At 37.9% G+C, this 23,271-nt stretch overlaps 2 protein-coding genes across 2 annotated transcripts in view; one reads left to right on the top strand and one right to left on the bottom strand.

The window, feature by feature from the left end:
- The window catches only part of RNF150 (ring finger protein 150), a 244,582-nt gene that overhangs the window by 127,060 nt on the left and 94,251 nt on the right, over positions 1 to 23,271 (top strand). The gene's annotated exons all lie outside the window — the stretch shown is intronic.
- LOC137763618 (ATP-dependent RNA helicase DDX50-like) lies at positions 16,763 to 19,090 on the bottom strand. The gene is given in 4 exon segments (XM_068542077.1): positions 16,763 to 17,806; positions 17,809 to 18,408; positions 18,410 to 18,893; positions 19,005 to 19,090. Coding segments are annotated over 4 exon segments (2,214 nt in total).

The following is a 23,271-nucleotide window of genomic DNA, read 5'->3' as shown; positions in this document are numbered from 1 at the left end:
AGGACAGTGGATCCCACTGTTCCTGGTCACCTGCTGCTCTGTTCCAAAGGTCATCCCTCCACTCCTGTGTGGGAGGACACAGCGCATGGAATCCCGGCTCTTTTCCCCAACAAGAAGCAAAGCCCTCTCCACGTAGCACTGACACCAACTTCCAGAGTTGCCCCTGGGGAAGTGGTGGGGGAGGATTGCTAGTTAATATGCACAGCTCACCCTTTGAAATAGGTGTTTCTGAGTGCCTCCACCCCACCAGGGAGGACCAGGGTCAGAGAGCCTTGTCACGCCCAGGAAAGCTTCCCTCACCCAGTGAAAGGTGGAGCATACCATGGTCTTCCCTGGGCTGCTCCGGAACAGACCGTGAACCCCTCTCCTGCTACAGCGCAGGTGCAAGACCCAGGCCAGCTGACCATGCTGCAGCCTCCTTTTCCTCTCTCAAGCCTGCCCCAGAGATACAGCTCTACTGCTCAGCCTTCTGCTTTATCTTCCTTCTCTTCCCAATCCCACGTTAACTCTTTATCTCCTGATCCCTAGCGAGTTTGTCTGACAATTCCTGTGCATGCAGATGGAAATTCTGAGGCTGAGAAAAAGGTACATTAAAATGCACCCAAGTATACTAAAATTTTAAATAAAGAGAACTCAAGTTGGAATCATTACCACACATTTTTTTTAAGTAGAATGGATCAATTTAATTTTATTAATTTATTTATCTTTAATCAAAGTATAGTTGCATTACAATATTATATTCATTTCAGGTGTACAATATAGTGATTCAGTGTTTTTATAGATTATACTTCATTTAAAGTTATTACAAATCAATGGCTATATTTCTCTGTGCTGTACAATATCCTTATTGCTTATTTATTTTATGCACATTCATTTGTAGCAAGGAATCTAAGAACTTGAAGAATTTTTCATATTATCAGTAAAATCCCTTCCTCCTGGGAAGAAGCCAGGTTTACTATATTGTATATATTTTCAGAAGACATTTTGATTTTTTGTTTTTTTTAAATATGTACAATTTTTATTTGTTAATTATACTCCAATAAAACTGGAAAAAGTAACAACACCAGCCCCAAAAAAAGCAATATCACCTTCTATATTTTGTTTGTGAAATTCATCTTTTGTTGAAAAAAATCTGTAGTTCATGTATTTTTGTTACTGTTTGTATTTCATGATATGGATATTCCATAAACGATTTATCCATCCTTTTGTTGTTAAGCATTTCAGTTGCTTCCAGTTTTTAACCTTTATAAATTTTTCTCCAATGAGCATCTTTGTCATGTCTTTTTAGATTTTTTATTGAACCATAGTTGATTTTACAATATTATATTAGTTTTAGGTGTACAGCACAGTGATTCCATGTTTTTATAGATTATGCTGCATTTAAAGTTATTACGAAATAATGGCTATATTTCCCTGTGCTGTACAATATATCTTTATTGCTTATTTATTTTGTACATAGTAGTTTGTGTCTCTTAATCCCATACACATATTTTGCCCCTTCTCCCTTCTCTCTCTCCACAGAAGACATTTTGCATTATTTTAAGAATTTTAGTTCTCGAATTGACTCCATTAAGATCTGGACTCTCTGAAGATGATTAACATGATTCCAGTCTTTCCACATTTGGTATAATTATTCTGTCATTACACTGGGGGAAAAAATCAAACACGCTTTTCTTTGCTCTCTAAATGTATCCTTTAGTTAATATTATTCCCTTATGACTTATCGTTCTTAAATTTCACTTAGAATATATTTATTTGTTTCAGATTTTGAAAGATGCTTTATCGGTTGCCAGCAACTCAAATATGTAACTATCTTTTGCCTTAGTTAGACTCTTACTTAAGGCTGAAGTCTTGACTTTCAGAGTGGTGTTTTCTAGTGAAGAAACGAAGTTTTACGGTTGTAATGTTAGAGTGGCTCTGAGGCTTCAGAAACTAATATTTGCAAATGATTTTCCAAAGGAAAATTGTTAGTGGAGTGAAGAAAGCTATCATTTTGTTTCACTTCAGAGTTGTCTACAAAAGAGAAAGCAAGTAGCAATTTCTAGAAAAAGCAAAGGGAAACGATTAGCTCCAGATAGTGAACACTCTGCATTGTCTGTGGAGGCATTATATGGAGAGCCTGTGATGCGTGTCTGAAGAAGCCTTTGGTTCCTTGATGTTTACGGTGCAGTCTGTGGGCATGTGTCCGCCAGTGAATATAAATGCCAAAATTGCCATGCATTAGCAGGGTTGTCTAGAAGAACCTAGCTATAATTTGGAAAATTCAAATAAAAAACAGATCCAAAAGAAAGGAAAAACAATTCTTTTTCATTTTGTTCGTTTGTTCTTGATTTTTTTTTTTTTTCTTTTTTGGTTACTGGCCACTGTCTCTTTGTACAAGTAAGTCAGTGAATTTGCTCCCGTGTCTAAGGATTTTGGCAAAGCTCTCTCTGAACAAGTGAAAGGCTCTTAATTTCTCTGGTTGGTAACCTATGACTGGCTGGGTCTTTCCAGAATCAGCCTGTCAGCATTCACCTGTAACTTGCTTCAACTATTGCCTCCAAAGCCAGATGATAAATAATTAATAAGTCCTCAAGATTTGTGTTTCATGTGGTTTAGGGAAAAAAACAACAAGAAGATAGATTGTGATTCGATGCTTCAGTTTACACAGTTAGTTGCTAATATTACAGGGTAAATGCCCAAGAGTTAGAATTATTGATATGAATATTTAAATGATTTTGCTTCTTCCAGGAAGCTTAGCTTATACAAAATGACAACATCCATCTGTAAGATCATAATTTATCTGTTACCAATCAGTTACTTTCATCTTTCTGAATGTTTTTAAAGCCTACTTAGAAGCTGCCACCGGCTTCCTTTTTGTCTTGGGTAAGCTTCCTAGGCCTCAGTTTTCTCTTTTGCAAAATATGGAGTTTGGACTTGTCAGGTGGTCTCTGGGTGGCTCCCTGAAGTAGAGCTCTGTGGTTCCAGAAGAGTTCTCCATAGCTCTGCCCACATCAGGAATCTCCTCCGTGGACTTCCTGTGGATGAGATTAGGTAATCAGGAACCAGATGCCACCACCACCACCATGATAATAAAGCCTGTCTTGAAATTCCAACTGGATCCACATTACCTTAGCTTAAAAGCCTCTTGATGCTATTTTCCAAAAGTGATGTGATACATAGTTAATAACCCTGGAAACCTCGCTGACACCAGCACCTGTGCACTCCAGACCTTAGGGCCACTTTGGAAGCAGCCAGGGTCTGGGCAGCAATGGGGCTAAACCTCTATGGCTTGTGATAGCCTTTGCTGGAGGGGCAACCAAAATGCTTAGAATAAGGGCTCTCTTTTCCATTGTACGTATTCATGAGAACTACCAATCAGCGTTTTCAGTGTGTGGGGTGCTGGGTTGTTTGTGATGGTGGTGGTACTGTTTTGCTGTTATTTAATATATGTCTGCAAAATACAAATCAGAGACAGTTTTACAGTTGACTTTAAAAGTGAAAAGTCAAGTAAAATGTTCCCATAATTAGATTGCCGTGTAAGATAAGCCCCTGATAATTGCTGTATATTGAGCTTCAAAGAATTCAGGTCATATTGGAGCAGGAGGACAGAGGGTTCCACGAGGGAATTGTTCCCGTATAAAAGACAAGTGGAACTAACGTGTTTGAGGATTATAGAAAATGTTATTTGTAAGCACGTGCAGAGAGAGTAGCATTGGGGGGTGGAGGGAACAATGGAAATATGGAAAACCAGGCAAAAGGAAGAATGATGCAATCATTAACTTCAGGAAAAATGAAGAAAAGGTGTATAATTGTAATATACTACCTGGCTCTACAATGAACAGTATTTGCATTGAATATTATTGATTCATCCAATGAGGGCTTAGGTGGGGATGTAGGGATGGTAGAGTGAGTGTGAGTTAAGTCATCTACGATGACAGGGTGTCAGTAGAAAATGTCCAAAATTGATAATCCAGGAAATATTAGTATAAACATATTTGGAAATATGGAAGGAAATATGAGGGGAAGTATCAAGAAGAGTTGGTCCATCTGAGAACCACCAGTTTATACGTATGAGCTTTGCAATGACGGAAAGCGTTTTACTGATAGAACATAAAATATATTTGAGAATGAATGTTTTTTGTCTCCTTTGAGAAAGAACAAAATCATTTCTTTTTTTGAATTTTTATTGGAGTATAGTTGATTTACAGCGTTGTGTTAGTTTCAGGTGTACAGCAAAGTGAATCAGTTATACATATACATATATCCACTCTTTTTTTAGATTCTTTTCCCATATAGGTCATTACAGAGTATTGAGTAGAATTCCCTGTACTATGCAGTAGGTTCTTATTAGTTATCTATTTTATATGTAGCAGTGTGTATATGTCAATCCCAATCTCCCAATTTATCCCTTCCCCCCTTATCCTCTGGTAACCACAATGAGGCATCACCTCACACCAGTCAGAATGGCCATCATCAAAAAATCTACAAACAATAAATGCTGAGAGGGTGTGGAGAAAAGGGAACCCTCTTGCACTGTTGGTGGGAATGTAAATTGGTACAGCCACTATGGAAAACAGCATGGAGGTTCCTTAAAAAACTAAAAATAGAGCTACCATATGACCCAGCAATCCCACTCCTAGGCATATATTCAGAGAAAACCATAATTCGAAAAGATACATGCACCCCAATGTTCATTGCAGCACTATTTACAATAACCAGGGCGTGGAAGCAACCTAAATGTCCAGCAACAGAAGAATGGATAAAGATGTGGGATATATATACAATGGAATATTACTCAGCCATAAAAAAGAGCAAAATAACGCCATTTGCAGCAACATGGATGGACCTAGAGATTGTCATACTGAGCGAAGTAAGTCAGAAAGACAGATGATATCGCTCATATGTGGACTCTAAAAAAGGGTACAAATGAACTTATTTACAAAATCATTTCTAACCTTTAAAAAGTCACCTAACCTGGTTAGTCCATTTTTCCCTCATCTGTAAAATGAAGGAGAAGATGATGTCAGGGTGGATGATGAGGCCTCTTCTAGGACCTTATTGCCTGATTATTTTATCCCATTCAAGTCTAGAAAGCTGACATCGGCAGAGCATTTACTTCAATGTTCAGGCAGAGCAAGCTTTGTAGGCTTTTAAAGAGGATAACATTGTTTCTTAAATCACTTTCTGTAATTAACTTTAATATCAGTAATCTATTCATGTAAGAAAACAGCTACTTTCCATGAGAAAGTTTTATATGCCTTTACTTTTTATTTTGCTCTTAAGTTTGGCTTCAATATTACTACCGAACTTGTGACATTCCTTTTGAAATGTCAACCCCTTAAGAAAAGAGAGTGTTATTTCTTCATCTTAATCTTTTTGTATAGCCATGATTTTACCCACTAGGCTAGCAAATATAAGTTGTGGGTAACGTGACTGAGCAGCGCTATCCAATAGAAAAATAATGTGAGCCACATATGAAATTTAAATACCTAGTAGCCACATTTAAAAAAAAAAAGGAAAGAGAAACAGGAGAAATTAAATTTAATATATTTAATGTAATCCAATTATCACAAATGTTATCATTTCAATATCTTATCAGTGTTAAAGTATCTCAGTATTGTCAAATATTAATAATTTCTAATGATATTTTTCATGCTAGTCTTCAAATTCCAGTGTGTACTCTATACTTCAGCGCATCTCAATTTGGATGCTACATTTTCATCAGACATACTTGATCTGTATTTAGATTTTATAAAACTGACACTTGAAAAAAGTAGGTTCTCCTACACAAGTTGTCTCAGACATACTTAGAAGTTTTCCAGTAATTGAGCTGAGTAATGGTTTTAAATTAAAATTTAAATTAACTAGCATTAAAAATTCAATACCTCAGCCATACTAGCTACATTTCAAGTACTCAAGGGCAGCATGTGACTAGTGGCGACCATGTTGGACAGCAGGCCTTATAGAATGACTGATGTGTTCAGTGATTTCAGTGGATGCTCAATATCCAAAGAATATCCTTCTCCCTTAGGGGTAGAGATGGGAGAGAAGGATGGTTGACTCTCCCTTCAGATAGGTGGTTTGAATGGTAGTTTTCAGTAGCTATATGTGACTACAGCTATATGAGGACAAGTGGGCATGAGAAAGTATGAAAGAGCTACTTCTGCTAAATGATTTTTTTTTTTTTTTTAGTTAAAAAATAGGTGGGGAAAAGGGGAAGAGTTCATGTTTTTGCTTTTGATCTTTTTTCTGTGTGTAAACCTCTTGAAGAGTGATATTTATGAAGCAGTATATGTCACTAAAGTACAAGCCAGTAGAGCAAATATTTAGGATATCAGAGAACTGTAAAGAAAGAAAAGAAGAAGAGTAGTACTTTTGGCACAGTTTGGGTTTACCCAGAAGCAGACCTAAGGCAAGGATTCAAGTACAAGCCATTTATTTGAGAGGTGATTCCAGGAAACACCAGTTGAGGAATGGAGAAATGTGGCAGGGAAGGAAAGAAGCCAATAAAGTGTGTGTTATTAAGCAAGTTACCACCATGAGCCACTGATATTTAATCCCACTGGGGAGCTCTGGGAAATGGCTTGGAAATGTGCCACAAAGTTCTAGCAGCACAGGGAGGAGGGAGCTGAGGTATTTATGCACCAGCTTTCTCAGTCACTAGTTCAAGACTGCTCTCCAGTGGTGGTAATTCCTCCTTACCCACACACAGTCCTGATTCTAGTGGTCAAGGAAAGCCATTTACTCAAAGAAATCCAGGTGCTGGCAATTGAAAGTCAGGACAGTGTATACTAAAATGATATGCGCTAGGGGGTATGGGTGGGTAATGGACAGCATCTGCTGCAGACACTCTTTGACTTACAGTATAGAATGTGTTGAACAAAGGACAAGAGAGGTATATTTCAGATCTGTGAAGCTTTTTCAAAATGTATACTCAATTTCCCAACCTTCTCCCCTTCCTAGACCTGAGATCCTGATAAAGTGGACCCACTTCTCCCTGTCCTGAGATCTACTGATAGAGGCATAAAGACCAAGGAGCCTTATAAACTTGATTCACTTACCTGTTAGTCTAAAAGCATTTCACACCAATGTCTATCACAACCAGTTGCTAGAATTTATGGGTCCAGCCAAAGGATATGCAGTGTTTTCCATTTTGGAGTTTGGGCTCTGAGAAGCTGTTTACTATCCACCAAGGTATATCATCAAGTTCTGTCATTTTTGACATGTTTTCTCATTAACAGTTGGTCTTTTAACTGACCTTAATATTGTTTGTTGAATTCATAATCCATGTCATCTTACCACAGGGAAAACTATGTGGGGACTCCCAGCTTCTAGAAACCAAAACAAATAATTTCTCTTAAGAAAGGGATTTTCCAATCTGAACTTTTAATAAAAAAAATGTTCACTTCTAGTTTTCAAAGACTACTGAAAACAACTTTGGAGAATACTAAAAAGAAACTAGAGATGAATCAAGTAAAGTAATGAAGCATTTAATAATTATGCAATGAATTGAGAATTCTGGGCCATTTCTACCAAATAAGAAAAATTATGAAAAGATATGATTCATATATATTTCTCTATTCTATGCAGTGGTACATAAAATAAATATCTAAAAGTTCACTAGATCCAAGATAATATGATTGGTTTTAAATTGTAATTATAAGTTCTGGCCATGCAATGTTAAAAATAGTCCAGTGGGGAATAATTGATGTGATTTTTCCCAGTAGTTCAAAGCAGAACAAAACACAAATCCATGTTTGTGTTGATTATGTGACAGTTTCAAACTAAAAATTATCCAATTTTTATTTTTCACTGCCTTAAGAGAGGAACATGAGATGGGCCATTAATTGCTGACCCAGTTATGTTCACTTTTCCTTTGAAGATTAATTTTTGATTTAAATGCTACAGAGTTTCCTTTCATTGACCAACGTGAGGTCATGTTGTAGAAACGGGAATTTGCTCAGCATCAGCCTTGTGGCCCCAAGCTGTTTCGAGCTGTCCCTGTAGTATTCAGGTGCTCTAGGTTGTCCAGAAGCTCATCCTCTGTTTCTGGGCCCCAGTGGAAGCCAAGGTTGGTGTGCTCCTTCCCACCCCTACCTACCTCCTCTGGTCTAAATGCAAATTTTACACTGTCTGGAATGTTTTAAGTAATTATTTGATGGATGAAATACATGATATAATAACTATAAATATTTATTGACTACTTACTATGCTCTGGGTTCTTTATATACATTATCTCATTTAATCCTCACTCAACCCTTTGGATTAGGTACACTTACTATTAGAGTTTTGGAGATAATGAACCTGAAGCTTAAAGATTTAGTAAATCTTCCAGGGTCACCAAGCTAGAAGTTATCGTAAATGAATCTGCTATTTAATTTCATTTATTAGATTACTAGGAAGAGAAAATGCTGGGGAGTTTTAATCTCTTGTAATCTCCTATCCTGCAATTCCATTATTCTGCTCCTTAATGAGACTTACATGTATATTGGTTTTTGTACAAACTAAAATTAGAACTTAAACATTTTATATGTAAGCAGAAGCTTCTCTAAGCATGATTATTTGCTCCAATAAAAACTGAATTATTGTAAAAGTCAATTTAGTGTTCTGTGATTTGTCTTATGTCAGCCTGGACTCTATCATTTTTAACCATTCAGAATTCTCACAGAAACTAGAAGTAAGTTATTTATGATTCTGATTTACTGAATATGTTCCAAGAAAATGCTTACAGGTCAGGCTATAAATAAAATACGTTATTTTATATTCATCACTCCCCCTACAGTTATCACAAATTCACAGAAAATTCTGCACACTTGTAAATTAGGAAAAAATATAAAACTTTTTAAAAGCCTGAGTCATTGATCATCTCAAGTGTAGCTGAGGAACCAACATCAGTGAGTTAATTAAGTTACTAGAGCTTTTCCAAGGAAAATAAAGTTAGCTATTGTGAGCATCTCCTTTAGAAAATTTTTGACCTCATGAAAGTTAGTTGTTATTGAGTGTCTGCCTCTAAGTATAGTAACAAATCTCCACTTAAGGGATCTGGTGCATAATTAAAGTGCACTTCAGAATGAAACAAAAAATAGCAGACTCACAGATACAGAGAACAAACTAGTGGCTACCCATGGGGAGAGGGAAGGGGGGACAATACAGGGGTAGGGGGAAAAAAGGTTATTATAGGATTATATGGAATCGTGTGTGAAACTTTCAAAAATTGTAAGCACTGTAGAATTAAAGAATCTTTCATTCAGGGGCTTCCCTGGTGGTGCAGTGGTTAGGAATCCGCCTGCCAGTGCAGGGGACGTGGGTTCGAGCCCTGGTCCAGGAAGATCCCACATGCCACAGAGCAACTGGGCCCATGCGCCACAACTACTGAGCCTGCGCTGTAGAGCCCGTGAGCCACAACTACTGAGCCCGCATGCCACAACTACTGAAGCCCGCATGCCTGGAGCCCGTGTTCCACAACAAGAGAAGCCACCGCAATGAGAAGCCCGCGTACTGCAACAAAGAGTAACCCCTGCTCGCCACAACTAGAGAAAGCCCGCGCGCAGCAACGAAGACCCAACACAGCCAAAAATAAATAAAATAAATAAATTTATTAAAAATAAATAATAATAATAAAAAGAATCTTTCATTCAAAAAAGAAAAAGTACCTAATCCATATGGCTGACATATATTAAGTAATAAGTTATGATTTTGGCTTCATTTAAAAAAATAAAGTGCACTTTAGTAACACCCAGAGTTTGATATATTTCAAGTTGTCAGCAAAGCATTGAGGGAGCACAGATGACCAGTTTTTACCCAACAACTCAGATGAACCTTTAATATTTTGAATTTAGAGGTCTTCTGGCGAAAAAATGTCAGTTGGTTTGCACTGCGGTTATCAGTTTGGTTCCTGAATGATCAATTTCTACACTCCTGAAGTCATCCTACTGTGAATTTGTTTTTATCCTCTGAAAACTATTTTTATTGTCCAGACTAAGACTGTGTCCCAGACAACATCTTTCCCATCCCCAGCAAGTATAGTAGTACATGGGTTTCAGGATACATCTGGCAGTGGTAAGACAATAATAATACCAATAAAACTTAACATCTGTATTGTGGTTTTTATATGGCAGGCTCTGTGCTAAGTTCTTCACTGTGAATTACCTCATTTAATAATGACAGGATATTTCCCTCTGATGAGTATTTTTTCTCAGTGACTCCTGCAGTAAGATAGCTAATAGAGAATGTGGGTGGGAAGGGGTGTACAGGAGGTTTGAGGAGAGATATAAAGATATGAGGTCATCACTTGGACAAAGGGAAAGCGGGTCCAGAATAGAGTAGAACAGGTGTTCTACATTATGCTGAGTGAAAAAAAGCCAAAGGCCAATCTCAAAGGATTGCATACTGCATGATTCCATTTATGTAACATTCTAGAAATGACAGAATTATAGAGATGGAGAACAGATAAGTGGACATCAGGGGCTAGGGAAGGGGAAGGAGAGGGGAAGGGGTTCATTCGAGGAAAGGGATCATAAATTCAAAGTGAAAACAGCTGACTTGTGAGATTTTTCTCTTAGCCGTGTTCCCATGATGAAGTGGAGGCATAGGAAAAGAAAACTTTGCAGGGCACATTCTATGGAGAAATGGAAGAGCAAGGGAGCTACGAGTATTTTTAGAGGAGTTCTTATAATTTTGGACCATGTGATCTAGGCTGGGTGAGGACAGAAGTGAAGCCAGGAGGGGGTTGATGGGTAGTAAGAAAGTGACATCTTTGAGATCAGAGGTGGTGCAATTTCTAGGAATGACAAGGGCCAGAGTAAGACAGTGGGAATGTGTGTCTAAGAAGGAAAGGAGGAAAAGGAGGGTCAATGGAGAAGAGGGGAAAAAACAGCCAACAGGCCGGAGTTTTGGGTGGATTATCCTTGTGAATACTAAAATTCCAGTCCATGAACAGATATTTGTACACTCATGTTCATAGCAGCATTATTCACAGTAGCCAAAATGTAGAAGCAACCCAAGTGTCCACTGATGGGTGAATAGGTCAGTAAAATATAGTTCAGTACATACAATGGAATAGTATTCATTAATGTAACAGAAAGAAAATCTAACACATGCTGCGACATGAATGAACCTTGAGGACTTCATGTTAAATGAAGGTAGCCAGTCACAAAAAGACAAATGCTCTATGATTCTAGTTATATGAGGTATCTATAGGAGTCAAATTCATAGAGACAGAAAGTAGAATCATGGATGCCAGGGCCTCAGAGGAGGGGAGAATATTGTATAATGGGTACACAGCTTCAGTTCTGCAAGATGAAAAGAATCCTGGAGATGGATGGGGATGATGGTTGCACGACAATGTGAATGTACTTAATGCCACTGAACTGTATACTTACAATGGTTAAGATGGTGAATTTTATGTTATGTGTATTTTACCACAATTTTTAAAACCCTGTACATGAAAAAAATAAAATTCCAGTCCAAGTAGGATGACTGTTAGGAACTAGGGGAGCTGAAGAGGGTGATAAAAGAGATGAACAGGAGGTTGGCAGATGAGGCCAGGAGAGGGGAGAGAGAGTTATCCATCCAGGTGGAGAGAATCTCAAAAGATAAGTGGTTTTTGAAGGCAAATAGGATGAGGTTAGGAGTAAAGGTTGGGAAGTAGCAAGATGGAGTATGGACACCCAACCATCTTCTGGCCCTGAGGTATGTGGGTTTAATAAAAATGTAAAAAAAAAGACTTGCCCCTTGATCACAGTTCAGAGAAAGTAGTGTCCTCATAGGGCAGCCAGCTCAATCAAAGCAAAAAGGTGGAGGATCAAGGGAGTGAAACATCATTCTCAGAAGAGATGGAAGCTACTAGAGAATTTGATTTAAACTTCCGAGACTTAAATTTCTGAGAGTCATAGAGGAAGGGTTTGAGGAGCAGGACATGGGTAGGAAGTTGGGTTGGGCTAGATGATGGACAGAGCAGTGTAGCTATAAGGATCTGGGAGCTAACTCATGACTTAGGAGGCCTAAACTTCAGCAGCGCCTCAGGTTGGGGATGGGGCCAGGTGACAGTAGGTTAAGCAATCCGTGATATTGAAGGGCCTGCCTGAATGGGAGGAGTCGCTGGCTCTTCTGTGGTGCTTGGGGCCATCTGAGCTTATTCATATGTCTCCTTAATCTTCTGGAAGAACAAAACTAGGGCCCCTGCCTTGGTTATTCCCCAGAAAACATGAGCAGGCAGAGTAGCTGATTCCACGAGGGACGCATGAGCTCATGAGACAACTGAAGAGTGTCACCATTATTAAAGAAGGTACAAGATGAGTAGATACCAGCTGAGAAAGAGTGATTGAAAAGATGGACCACAAATAGTAAGGGAAGAGTCAATGCAGCAGGAGCTAAATGTTGTTAAAAAAAATAAGAAGAACCAATGGGAAACATTTAGTATGAAAAATACAATAGTTTAAATATTAAAGAACACAATAAATGAGATAAAATACAGAATGGATACAGCTAAAGACAAATTCATGAGCTGGAAGATCAGCTTGAGAAACTTCCACATGTCCGCCAGAATGGACAAAAGACACAATGAAATATCACTATGTATCTATTATGATGGCTAAAATTAAAAATAGTGAGCATTCCAAATGCTGACAAGTATGCTGAGAAACTGGATCACTCATATATTGCTGATGGGAATGTAAAATAATACAGCCACTATGGAAAACAGTTTGGCAATTTCTTTTTTTTTTTTTAAACATCTTTATTGAAGTATAATTGCCTTACAATGGTGTGTTAGCTTCTGCTTTATAACAAAGTGAATCAGTTATACATATACAATATGTTCCCATTTCTCTTCCCTCTTGCATCTCCCTCCCTCCCACCCTCCCCATCCCACCCCTCTAGGTGGTCACAAAGCACCGAGCTGATCTCCCTGTGCTATGCGGCTGCTTCCCACTAGCTATCTGTTTTACATTTGGTAGTGTATATATGTCCATGACACTCTCTTACCCTGTCACATCTCACCCCACCCCCTCCCCATATCCTCAAGTCCATTCTCTGGTAGGTCTGTGTCTTTATTCCCGTCTTGCCACTAGGTTCTTCAAGGCCTTTTTTTTTTTCCTTAGATTCCGTATATATGTGTTAGCATACTGTATTTGTTTTTCTCTTTCTGACTTACTTCACTCTGTATGACAGACTCTAACTCCATCCACCTCATTACAAATACCTCCATTTCATTTCTTTTTATGGCTGAGTAATATTCCATTGTATATATGTGCCACATCTTCTTTATCCATTCATCTGTCGATGGACATTTAGGTTGCTTCCATGTCCTGGCTATTGTAAATAGAGCTGCAATGAACATTTTGGTACATGACTCTTTTTGACCTATGGTTTTCTCAGGGTATATGCCCAGTAGTGGGATTGCTGGGTCGTATGGTAGTTCTATTTGTAGTTTTTTAAGGAACCTCCATACTGTTCTCCATAGTGGCTGTATCAATTTACATTCCCACCAACAGTGCAAGAGTGTTCCCTTTCCTCCACACCCTCTCCAGCATTTATTGTTTCTAGATTTTTTGATGATGGCCATTCTGACCGGTGTGAGATGATATCTCATGGTAGTTTTGATTTGCATTTCTCTAATGATTAATGATGTTGAGCATTCTTTCATGTGTCTGTAGGCCATCTGTATATCTTCTTTGGAGAAATGTCTATTTAGGTCTTCTGCCCATTTTTGGATTGGGTTGTTTGTTTTTTTGTTATTGAGCTGCATGAGCTGCTTGTAAATCTTGGAGATTAATCCTTTGTCAGTTGCTTCATTTGCAAATATTTTCTCCCATTCTGATGGTTGTCTTTTGGTCTTGTTTATGGTTTCCTTTGCTGTGCAAAAGCTTTTAAGTTTCATTAGGTCCCATTTGTTTATTTGTGTTCTTATTTCCATTTCTCTGGGAGCTGGGTCAAAAAGAATCTTGCTGTGATGTATGTCATAGAGTGTTCTGCCTATGTTTTCCTCTAAGAGTTTGATAGTGTCTGCCCTTACACTTAGGTATTTAATCCATTTTGAGTTTATTTTTGTGCATGGTGTCAGGGAGTGTTCTAATTTCATACTTTTACATGTAGCTGTCCAATTTTCCCAGCACCACTTATTGAAGAGGCTGTCTTTTCTCCACTGTATATGCTTGCCTCCTTTATCAAAGATAAGGTGACCATATGTGTGTGGGTTTATCTCTGGCCTTTCTATCCTGTTCCATTGATCTATATTTCTGTTTTTGTGCCAGTACCAAACTGTCTTGATTACTGAAGCTTTGTAATATAGTCTGAAGTCAGGGAGCCTGATTCCCCCAGCTCCATTTTTCGTTCTCAAGATTGCTTTGGCTATTCGGGGTCTTTTGTGTTTCCATACAAATTGTGAAATTTTTTGTTCTAGTTCTGTGAAAAATGCCAGTGGTAGTTTGATAGGGATTGCACTGAATCTGTAGATTGCTTTGGGTACTAGAGTCATTTTCACAATGTTGATTCTTCCAGTCCAGGAACATGATATATCTCTCCATCTATTTGTATCATCTTTAATTTCTTTCATCAGTGTCTTATAATTTTCTGCATACAGGTCTTTTGTCTCCTTAGGTAGGTTTATTCCTAGATATTTTATTCTTTTTGTTGCAATGGTAAACGGGAGTGTTTTCTTAATTTCACTTTCAGATTTTTCGTCATTAGTGTATAGAAACGCAAGAGATTTCTGTGCATTAATTTTGTATCCTGCTACTTTACCAAATTCATTGATTAGCTCTAGGAGTTTTCTGGTAGCATCTTTAGGATTCTCTATGTATAGTATCATGTCATCTGCAAATAGTGACAGCTTTACTTCTTTTCCGATTTGGATTCCTTTGATTTCTTTGTCTTCTCTGATTGCTGTGGCTAACACTTCCAAAACTATGTTGAATAATAGTGGTGAGAGTGGGCAACCTTGTCTTGTTCCTGATCTTAGTGGAAATGGTTTCAGTTTTTCACCATTGAGGACAATGTTGGCTGTGGGTTTGTCATATATGGCCTTTATTATGTTGAGGAAAGTTCCCTCTATGCCTACTTTCTGCAGGGCTTTTATCATAAATGGGTGTTGAATTTTGTCGAAAGCTTTCTCTGCATCTATTGAGATGATCATATGGTTTTTCTCCTTCAGTTTGTTAATATGGTGTATCACATTGATTGATTTGCGTATGTTGAAGAATCCTTGCATTCCTGGGATAAACCCCACTTGATCATGGTGTATGATCCTTTTAATGTGCTGTTGGATTCTGTTTGCTAGTATTTTGTTGAGGATTTTTGCATCTATGTTCATCGGTGATATTGGCCTGTAGTTTTCTTTCTTTGTGACATCTTTGTCTGGTTTTGGTATCAGGGTGATGGTGGCCTCGTAGAATGAGTTTGGGAGTGTTCCTCCCTCTGCAATATTTTGGAAGAGTTTGAGAAGGATAGGTGTTAGCTCTTCTCTAAATGTTTGATAGAATTCGCCTGTGAAGCCATCTGGTCCTGGGCTTTTGTTTGTTGGAAGGTTTTTAATCACAGTTTCAATTTCAGTGCTTGTGATTGGTCTGTTCATATTTTCTATTTCTTCCTGGTTCAGTCTCGGCAGTTTGTGCATTTCTAAGAATCTGTCCATTTCTTCCAGGTTGTCCATTTTATTGGCATAGAGTTGCTTGTAGTAATCTCTCATGATCTTTTGTATTTCTGCAGTGTCAGTGGTTACTTCTCCTTTTTCATTTCTAATTCTATTGATTTGAGTCTTCTCCCTTTTTCTCTTGATGAGTCTGGCTAATGGTTTATCAATTTTGTTTATCTTCTCAAAGAACCAGCTTTTAGTTTCATTGATTTTTGCTATTGTTTCCTTCATTTCTTTTTCATTTATTTCTGACCTGATCTTTATGATTTCTTTCCTTCTGCTGGCTTTGGGGGTTTTTTGTTCTTCTTTCTCTAATTGCTTTAGGTGCAAGGTTAGGTTGTTTATTCGAGATGTTTCCTGTTTCTTGAGGTAGGCTTGTATTGCTATAAACTTCCCTCTTAGCACTGCTTTTGGCAATTTCTTTTTAAAACCAAATATGCAGTTATCATACAACCTAACAATTGTATTACTTCTTGGCATTCATCCCAGAACAAGGAAAACTTGTATTCGTACAAAAACTTGTACACTAATGTTCATAGAAGCTTTTTAATAGCCAAAAACTGGAAATAACCCTTATGTCCATCAATGGGTGAATAGTTAAACTCTGATGTACCGTATTCCATACCATAGAATACTACTCAACAATGAGAGGGAATGAATTACTGATACATTCAATCTTACAACCTAGATGGATGTTAAGGACATTATCCTGAGTGAAAAAAAGCCAATCTCAAAAGGTATGGTTCCATTTATATAACATTCTAGAAAAGATAAAATTAAAGAGATGGAGATCCATAAGTGGACATCAGGGGTTAGAGAAGGGGAAAGAGAGGGAGAGGGAATTCCTTTATGGTGATGGAATATTTCAATATTTTAATTGTGGGTAGTAGTTATATGACTGTATATGTGTGATAAAATAGAGTTGTTGTTTTTTTTAAAGAGACAATAAAAGGAGGGTTTTTTATTCAAAGGTATAACTGGATAAGTAGATTTGTTTACAACCATTCTTGTGAAATACTTTTTAAAAAAATACAACCAACTTCTTTGCAAATAGCAGAAACAGACCTCAACTATGATGACCTAATTTTTGGTGCATAATGTACATGATTAGGCAGAAATAGGCAAGCTCACACTGGTAGATCAACTATCTCAGTCAAAACTCCATTTGTGGCCCCCGCTTCTTGATTGATTTCTGTTCCCACTTCGTCTTCTACCATCTTGTCGACTTCCTGACCGACTCCCCTGTGGACTCTGTCTACCTGACCAGCCACCAGATCAACCACCTGACTGGCCTGACCGGCCTGACTGGCCACTTGACCAGCCACTCCTCTGTCTGGAATTAGCAGATGTGTTTCCATCATAATATTCTTCAATTTCAGGCAACTTGGCTGGCACTGAGAGTATCCAGTCTGAATCATGCCACTCTGCCTGTAACCTTTCTGACTCAGTTGTGGGAACATCAAAGCAAATGCCCATATTTCCTTTTAGGAGGCACATTCTGGTAGTTTGGGACACAGCACTACTACTCAGCTTTCTGTTAAGTTCTTTCCAGGCACAGCTAACATCCTGTATTTCTTCTGGGCTTTCCAGAGTCATGGTCACAAACCCCTTATCAGAGGTGATTAAAGAACGTGGTTCAAAACTTGATGTGCCAGAGATGTGGGCTAATGCTGCAGCCAGGGCATCCACTGCCCCTTTCTCTTCTATCAGTCTCTGAGCTGATGGACGGAAAAAATCAACAGCTGTGTAAGAAACGGAAGCCAGAGACCTGATGGCATCCATGCTTTTTGATTTAACTAAATCCATTGTAGAAGGAACACCTACATGTTTCAAAGTAATTCCTGCTTTTTGTTCCACATATCTGAATTGACCTCTTTCTCTTGGTTGATAAAAACATATGCAAATCTCTGTCCGGCCAGCTCTATCTTTGCATCCAGAGCGATGAATATAGGACTCAACATCCTGTGAGGGTGAACTCTGAATCACCAGGTCAACCTCAGGAATGTCCAAACCACGGGCAGCCACATTGGTTGCCACCGAAACTTTAAAACTACCCTCTCTGAAGCCTTTCAGTGTAATTTCTCTTTGTGACTGTGTGATGTTGCCATGTAAACACTGGGCATTCTCTTTGATGTGTGGATTCATGGCCATTTCCGTTACATTCTTTTTGGTCTCACAGAAGATAATAGCCCTCTCCCTTCAGACCCGCTGTAGACTTGAAGGGCATCTCCAATAACTGCTGGCCTCTGAGACCAATGGCACTGGATGGCCAGATGTTCCACAGTAGTTGCAGCCTTTTGAGTCATTTTCCCAACAAGGTCAACCTGTTCATATCTGGATTTCATGTATTTTTTTGCAACTTTGTATACCCACTGTGGGCAAGTTGCAGCAAAAAGTAAAGTCTGAGGATTGTCTTCAGAATCAGTTTTGTAGGATCCGTGGATAATATCTTCAACTTGTTCAGCAAAACCTAAATCTAACGTTTGATCCACTTCATCCAGCACAGCGTGGCGCAGTTTAGAAAGATCTAATCGGCCGCTCTGCAGATGATCTTTGATATGACCAGGGGTCTCAACCAAGATGTCAATACCATTTTGAATATGATTAATTTGGCTTTGATATGATGTTCCACCATAAAAACACGCCACACTGAGTTTCCTACTTATATATTTGAAGTCTTTGGCTACTTGGTTTGCCAATTCCCTTGTAGGAGCCAAAATAAGTACCTTTGGTGAGAGGCTTTTTTTAATTGTCTCTTGATTTCTTTGGAGTCTTTCAATCAAGGGGATGGCAAAAAGAGAATGTCTTTCCTGTTCCTGTCCGCGCTTGAGCAATTAAATCTTTTCCTTCATATACAGAACCAAAAGTCTTAACTTGAATAGGAGAGAGATATGTTACCCCTCGACCTTTCAGAAGCTTTATAGTCTCTTCAGAAATAGGGAAATTGGAGAAGGCTCCTTCTTTCTGTTCACGTGTTAGGGTCTCTTCTAGTTTATTATCACTTGATTTATGAGTAGAGCTATCTAAGAATGACACTCGCTTTGATTTTTTTTCATATTCATCAATATCTCCATTTGACAGATCTTTTCTTCTCGACTTACGAGATTTAGAAAATTCATCTGAAAGTCTGTTACATCCTTCCTCGGTGTCACCATTTAGCTTCTCTTTCATTTTAGCTCTTTTGGGTTTGGCAACATCCCGGTCATCTGCAACAACATTTCCTCTTGTTTCTGATTGCTCATCTGAGTCATAATGGTGCCTTGACTTCCTTCTATCACTCCAGCATTGTGTAATATGTTTTCGGCTTATCTTGTTTACATCTTCATAACAGCCCTATAAGGGAAGTACAGGTCCATAATCCCTTATCCGAATTCCGACATCCGTAGAGCTCTTTTGCCTCTCCTTCCTCTGGCTCTCGGTCTCCTCCAAAGGTGCCTCCAGCTCCATAATGTCCCCCCAGAGGAGTTTCCCAGGCATCATTCGCCACCGCTGCCGCCACCTCCCTCTGGGCACGGTGGCCACAACCACCTACGGGCAGCCACGTGTCACAGAGTTTTATACAAAGACATTTTGGGTGTAGTTTTGCCAAAACTAATGACGTCTAAGTCCTATAATCTAGTTGATTGTATTGTGCCAATCAATTTCTTGTTTTGATAATGCACTATAATATGTAAGATGCCACCATTGGAGGGGGCTGGGAGATGGGTGCATGGGACCTCTGTGTATTATTTTTGCCACTTACTAGTTTATAATTATTTCAAAATAAAATTTTTTTAAATGAGAGGGGGAAAGTATTAAAAAAATATGGTGACCAGAAAAATAAGTGCCACCAACAGGATAATAGGAATCACAGAAGAGAAAAAATATAGGAGGAAATATTTCAATAAAGTATGAAGATAAATGTTTTAGAATTAAAGAAAGAATGAAATAGCTTGAATTGAAAGTGTTCATGTACTACCAAACTAATGGATGAATACTCATAAATAGACCTAGTGACATTTAAGAATATCAAAGACTATTCTCAAATGTAACTCCAAAAGGTTACAAAGAGGAAGAGCAGATCACTTCCAAACAACAAGCATCATGATGGCATCAGACCTCTCTACAGCAACAGTAGTGTAAGTGGATATAACCGTCATGAACACACATGCAGTTAACTACACAAACTCAAAGTACAGCAGCAACTGACAGAGTTTCAGAGAGAAAACATATAGAGCAACAGTTGTATGAGACTTTTTGACACTCCCCTTTGAGACAATCAAGCAGGTGAAAATAAACAGATACAGAAGATCTAAATATAATTAATAAGCTTAATCAATGAGATATGTATACACAGCAAATAATGTTTTCGAATACACTGTTTCTGAATACAAATGGAACATTTACCCCCCAAAAATATATTAGATGATTAAGGATCAATATCAAGAGACTGTGTTCCTTTGACCATAATGCAACAATAGCAAAATAATAATGATTGCAAATGGATAACTTTAAAAATCACATATGTTTGGAAACTAAATACATAATACTGAAAAACCCTTTGGCTGGAATAAAATCTGCTTCTTCAGAAATTTTTGGTGTCTTACAAAGAAATTTTATGGTATAGTTTTCTTCATATAAGGCTAGTATTTATTAGGTTTATCCTTAGATATTTTATGACTTCTGCTTCTATATGTATAGATCACTTTTTCCATTACATATTCTGGTTAGGTATTACTGGTGTATAGGAACCTCCTAATTTTTATATGTTGATCTTGAATCTTATATTTTACTGAGCATTCTCCTAATTTTAATAGCTGAGTTATCTTGGCTTTTCTAGATGGTCATGTGATCCGTCAAATAATGACAGTTTGTACTCTTCCTTTCCAAGATTTACCACTTTAATTCCTATGTTTCTTTGCACCAAATATTATTTCTACTTTAAATATTGGCTCATCCTTGTCTTATTCATGATTTGAATTGAAAACTTCTAATGTTTCTTCCATTTAGTGTACTATTTCTGGAGATACTTTATATCATATTAAGTAAGTTTCCATATATTTCTCTTAATAAGAATCAGAATGGGTACCATTCCCAACATATGACTTAGATCTCTAAGAAGCTGGTTGCTGTACATCTCTCCATATTAAGTCAGAGAAAAAGAGAGAGGATCTGGGGTGCACATACTCAGCCCTTTTATGGATAAGACCTTGGAGTAGCAAACATCATCTCCACTCAACATCTCAATGGCCAGATATTCATCACATAGCCATATCTAGCTGCAAGGGAGGCTATTGATGATTAATGCTTTTCACTCAACAGCCCGTGCCCATCTGAGACACTAACATCATAGAAGTGCAAGAGAGCAGATGTTGGAGGACAGCTAGCTACACCAGATAATCATATGTTGTATTCCTTTGTTAATGTACTGAAACGCATTAACACATTTTTTTAAATTCCCCCCAAAAAGGAATTTTAATGTTTTATTCTCTGGAACAAACCTGGAATCTTTAGTAGATACTCAATATCAGATTTTATTTGTTTTACTGATGTGATGAAGGAAAGACACAGTGTTCTAAATGTTTATCTAAATCTTTTTTCAGATGTATAATGTTCCTTGTTTACAGTAATGCCCTTATTTTCAATGTACATACCTGATTCTCCTGTCAAAAATGTATTTGACCTCTTTACTGTTACTCTTCCTGTTTTCACACTAGATACTCAAACCACTTCTCAAATGAATATTTTACCATTTTGAAATTTATTTACTTTTGAGGCTCCCTCCCCTGTTGGTCCAGGAATAATTCCTGGAAAGCTGTGGAATGGAGAGAATTGTGGGATGTGCTTATGCATAAAATATAGCACACACAGTGATGTGTTAAGGTTTGGGGTGAGACATTCACCGGCAGTCTGATAGTTGCTACCCTCATTTCTCCCTAAGTGCAAACTTTCATTTACACAGAAAAACTGTATTTGAAAATATTCTAGGCCTATGGTCTTATTTCCAAAGTTCATTGAACATTAGCTCTTTACTCCATAGGGCTTCTGTCATAAAGTCTGGTCTACTTTTCCATCTGATGCTGGGCTAGACAGACACCTCAAAATCCTTTTACTCTTCCCTCTTAAACTCTTGAACCTATCATGGATTGAAAACTAGTGGCCCAAAGACTAACTCCAGGTGCTTTCCAGTTAAAAAAAACAAACAAACAAACCTTTAGATGGATGTGTTATTTTCTTCTCAAATCATCTCATTTCCTGTTGTCTTTTCACCGGGCTTATATTTAGATTCCTGGCCTGGCACCTGTAGGATTTGAATTTATGATTCTCTGCCAGGAATAGCCCAAGGCAACCATCTCTCTGCATTCTAAGCCCTGGACTCTTTTTTTTTTTTTTTAACATCTTTATTGGAGTATAATTGCTTTACAATGGTGTGTTAGTTTCTGCTTTATAACAGTGAATCAGTTGTACATATACATATGTCCCCATATCTCTTCCCTCTTGCATCTCCCTCCCTCCCACCCTCCCTATCCCATTTAACACACAACTCATCTCCTCTTTGGGGAAGCTTTCTCTGCCCGCCTCTCTTCCTCTGTGGTTGGTTTGCCATGTGGCTCTCCAGAGTCAAGATAACCCAAACACAAGGCACTCTCCTCCTAAATACACCTCCTCACTTGGTTGTCTCAGTTAAGATGCATCCAGAGAGGTAGATCAAATAACCTCTAATTAGACTCTTATCTATTACCAAACAATAAGTATAAAAAAACCTATAAATAAGTTTTAAACTTTTTTGGAAATATTTTTAGACTTACAGAAAAGTTGTAAAACAAAACCTTCTTGTACATCCTTTACTGAGCTTACCCTAATCATTAACACATTTTCTAATGTTAAATCACCCTCACCTTCCTAGGATAAATCCCCTGGGTCATGAAGAGTTTTTACTATATGGTTGGAATCTATTTGTGAGTGCTTTATTTTTGCATCTGTGTTTGTTAAAAATAATTTTTAAATTAATGCAGAAAGTGATAATACTTTACATTTCTATGGTACTTTGCAGGCTTTGTAAATCATTTCACATACATTATCTCACTTGAGAATAGATAATAATCTATTAAAAGAGCAGACTCTTTTTAAAAAAAAGTAGATATTAAGTGTATAAATAAAAAATATCTACAAATGGAAACTGCAGGTTTCTCTTAGTATTGACTAAATTCTAAAGGGCCATCCATGGAACTAAAGTAAGGATTAGGGGAGAGAGGATGCAGAGAATTGAAAAAGGATTTTTGCTCACATGAACTTAGGAGGGATTTTATCACCCTCCAAGATGCACAGGAAGGAAAGGGGCTGCCAGCTCTGTAAAATATCTAGCCTTTTGCTGGTTTTCTAAACATTCTATTAACACAGTGTTTAAACAACCTGGTTTTGAATTCATAAGTAAAGGATTTCCTGGTTATTCAACATTCTTTGACTTTTTGAACTTTTGTTTTGATTCCTTACTTATCTGCATGTACCAAATTAGATGATGGCAATTGAGCCCTCTCCCGGGAAAAGGAAGCACTAAAACTACAGGCTGCTCCTGCTGTTTAACTGGCAGCAGGGTCCTGTGTGTCCTGGCCACACGTTCTCTCGCAGGGCTGAAGAGTTTTTCCAGGATACACGATAATTACACAGCAGCGATCACA

Source organism: Eschrichtius robustus, chromosome 4, assembly GCF_028021215.1.
Source record: "Eschrichtius robustus isolate mEscRob2 chromosome 4, mEscRob2.pri, whole genome shotgun sequence".
In the NCBI taxonomy this organism is placed as follows: Eukaryota; Metazoa; Chordata; class Mammalia; order Artiodactyla; family Eschrichtiidae; genus Eschrichtius; species Eschrichtius robustus.
Note: the sequence above shows the minus strand (reverse complement) of the source record. Positions and strands in the feature narration are given on the sequence as shown.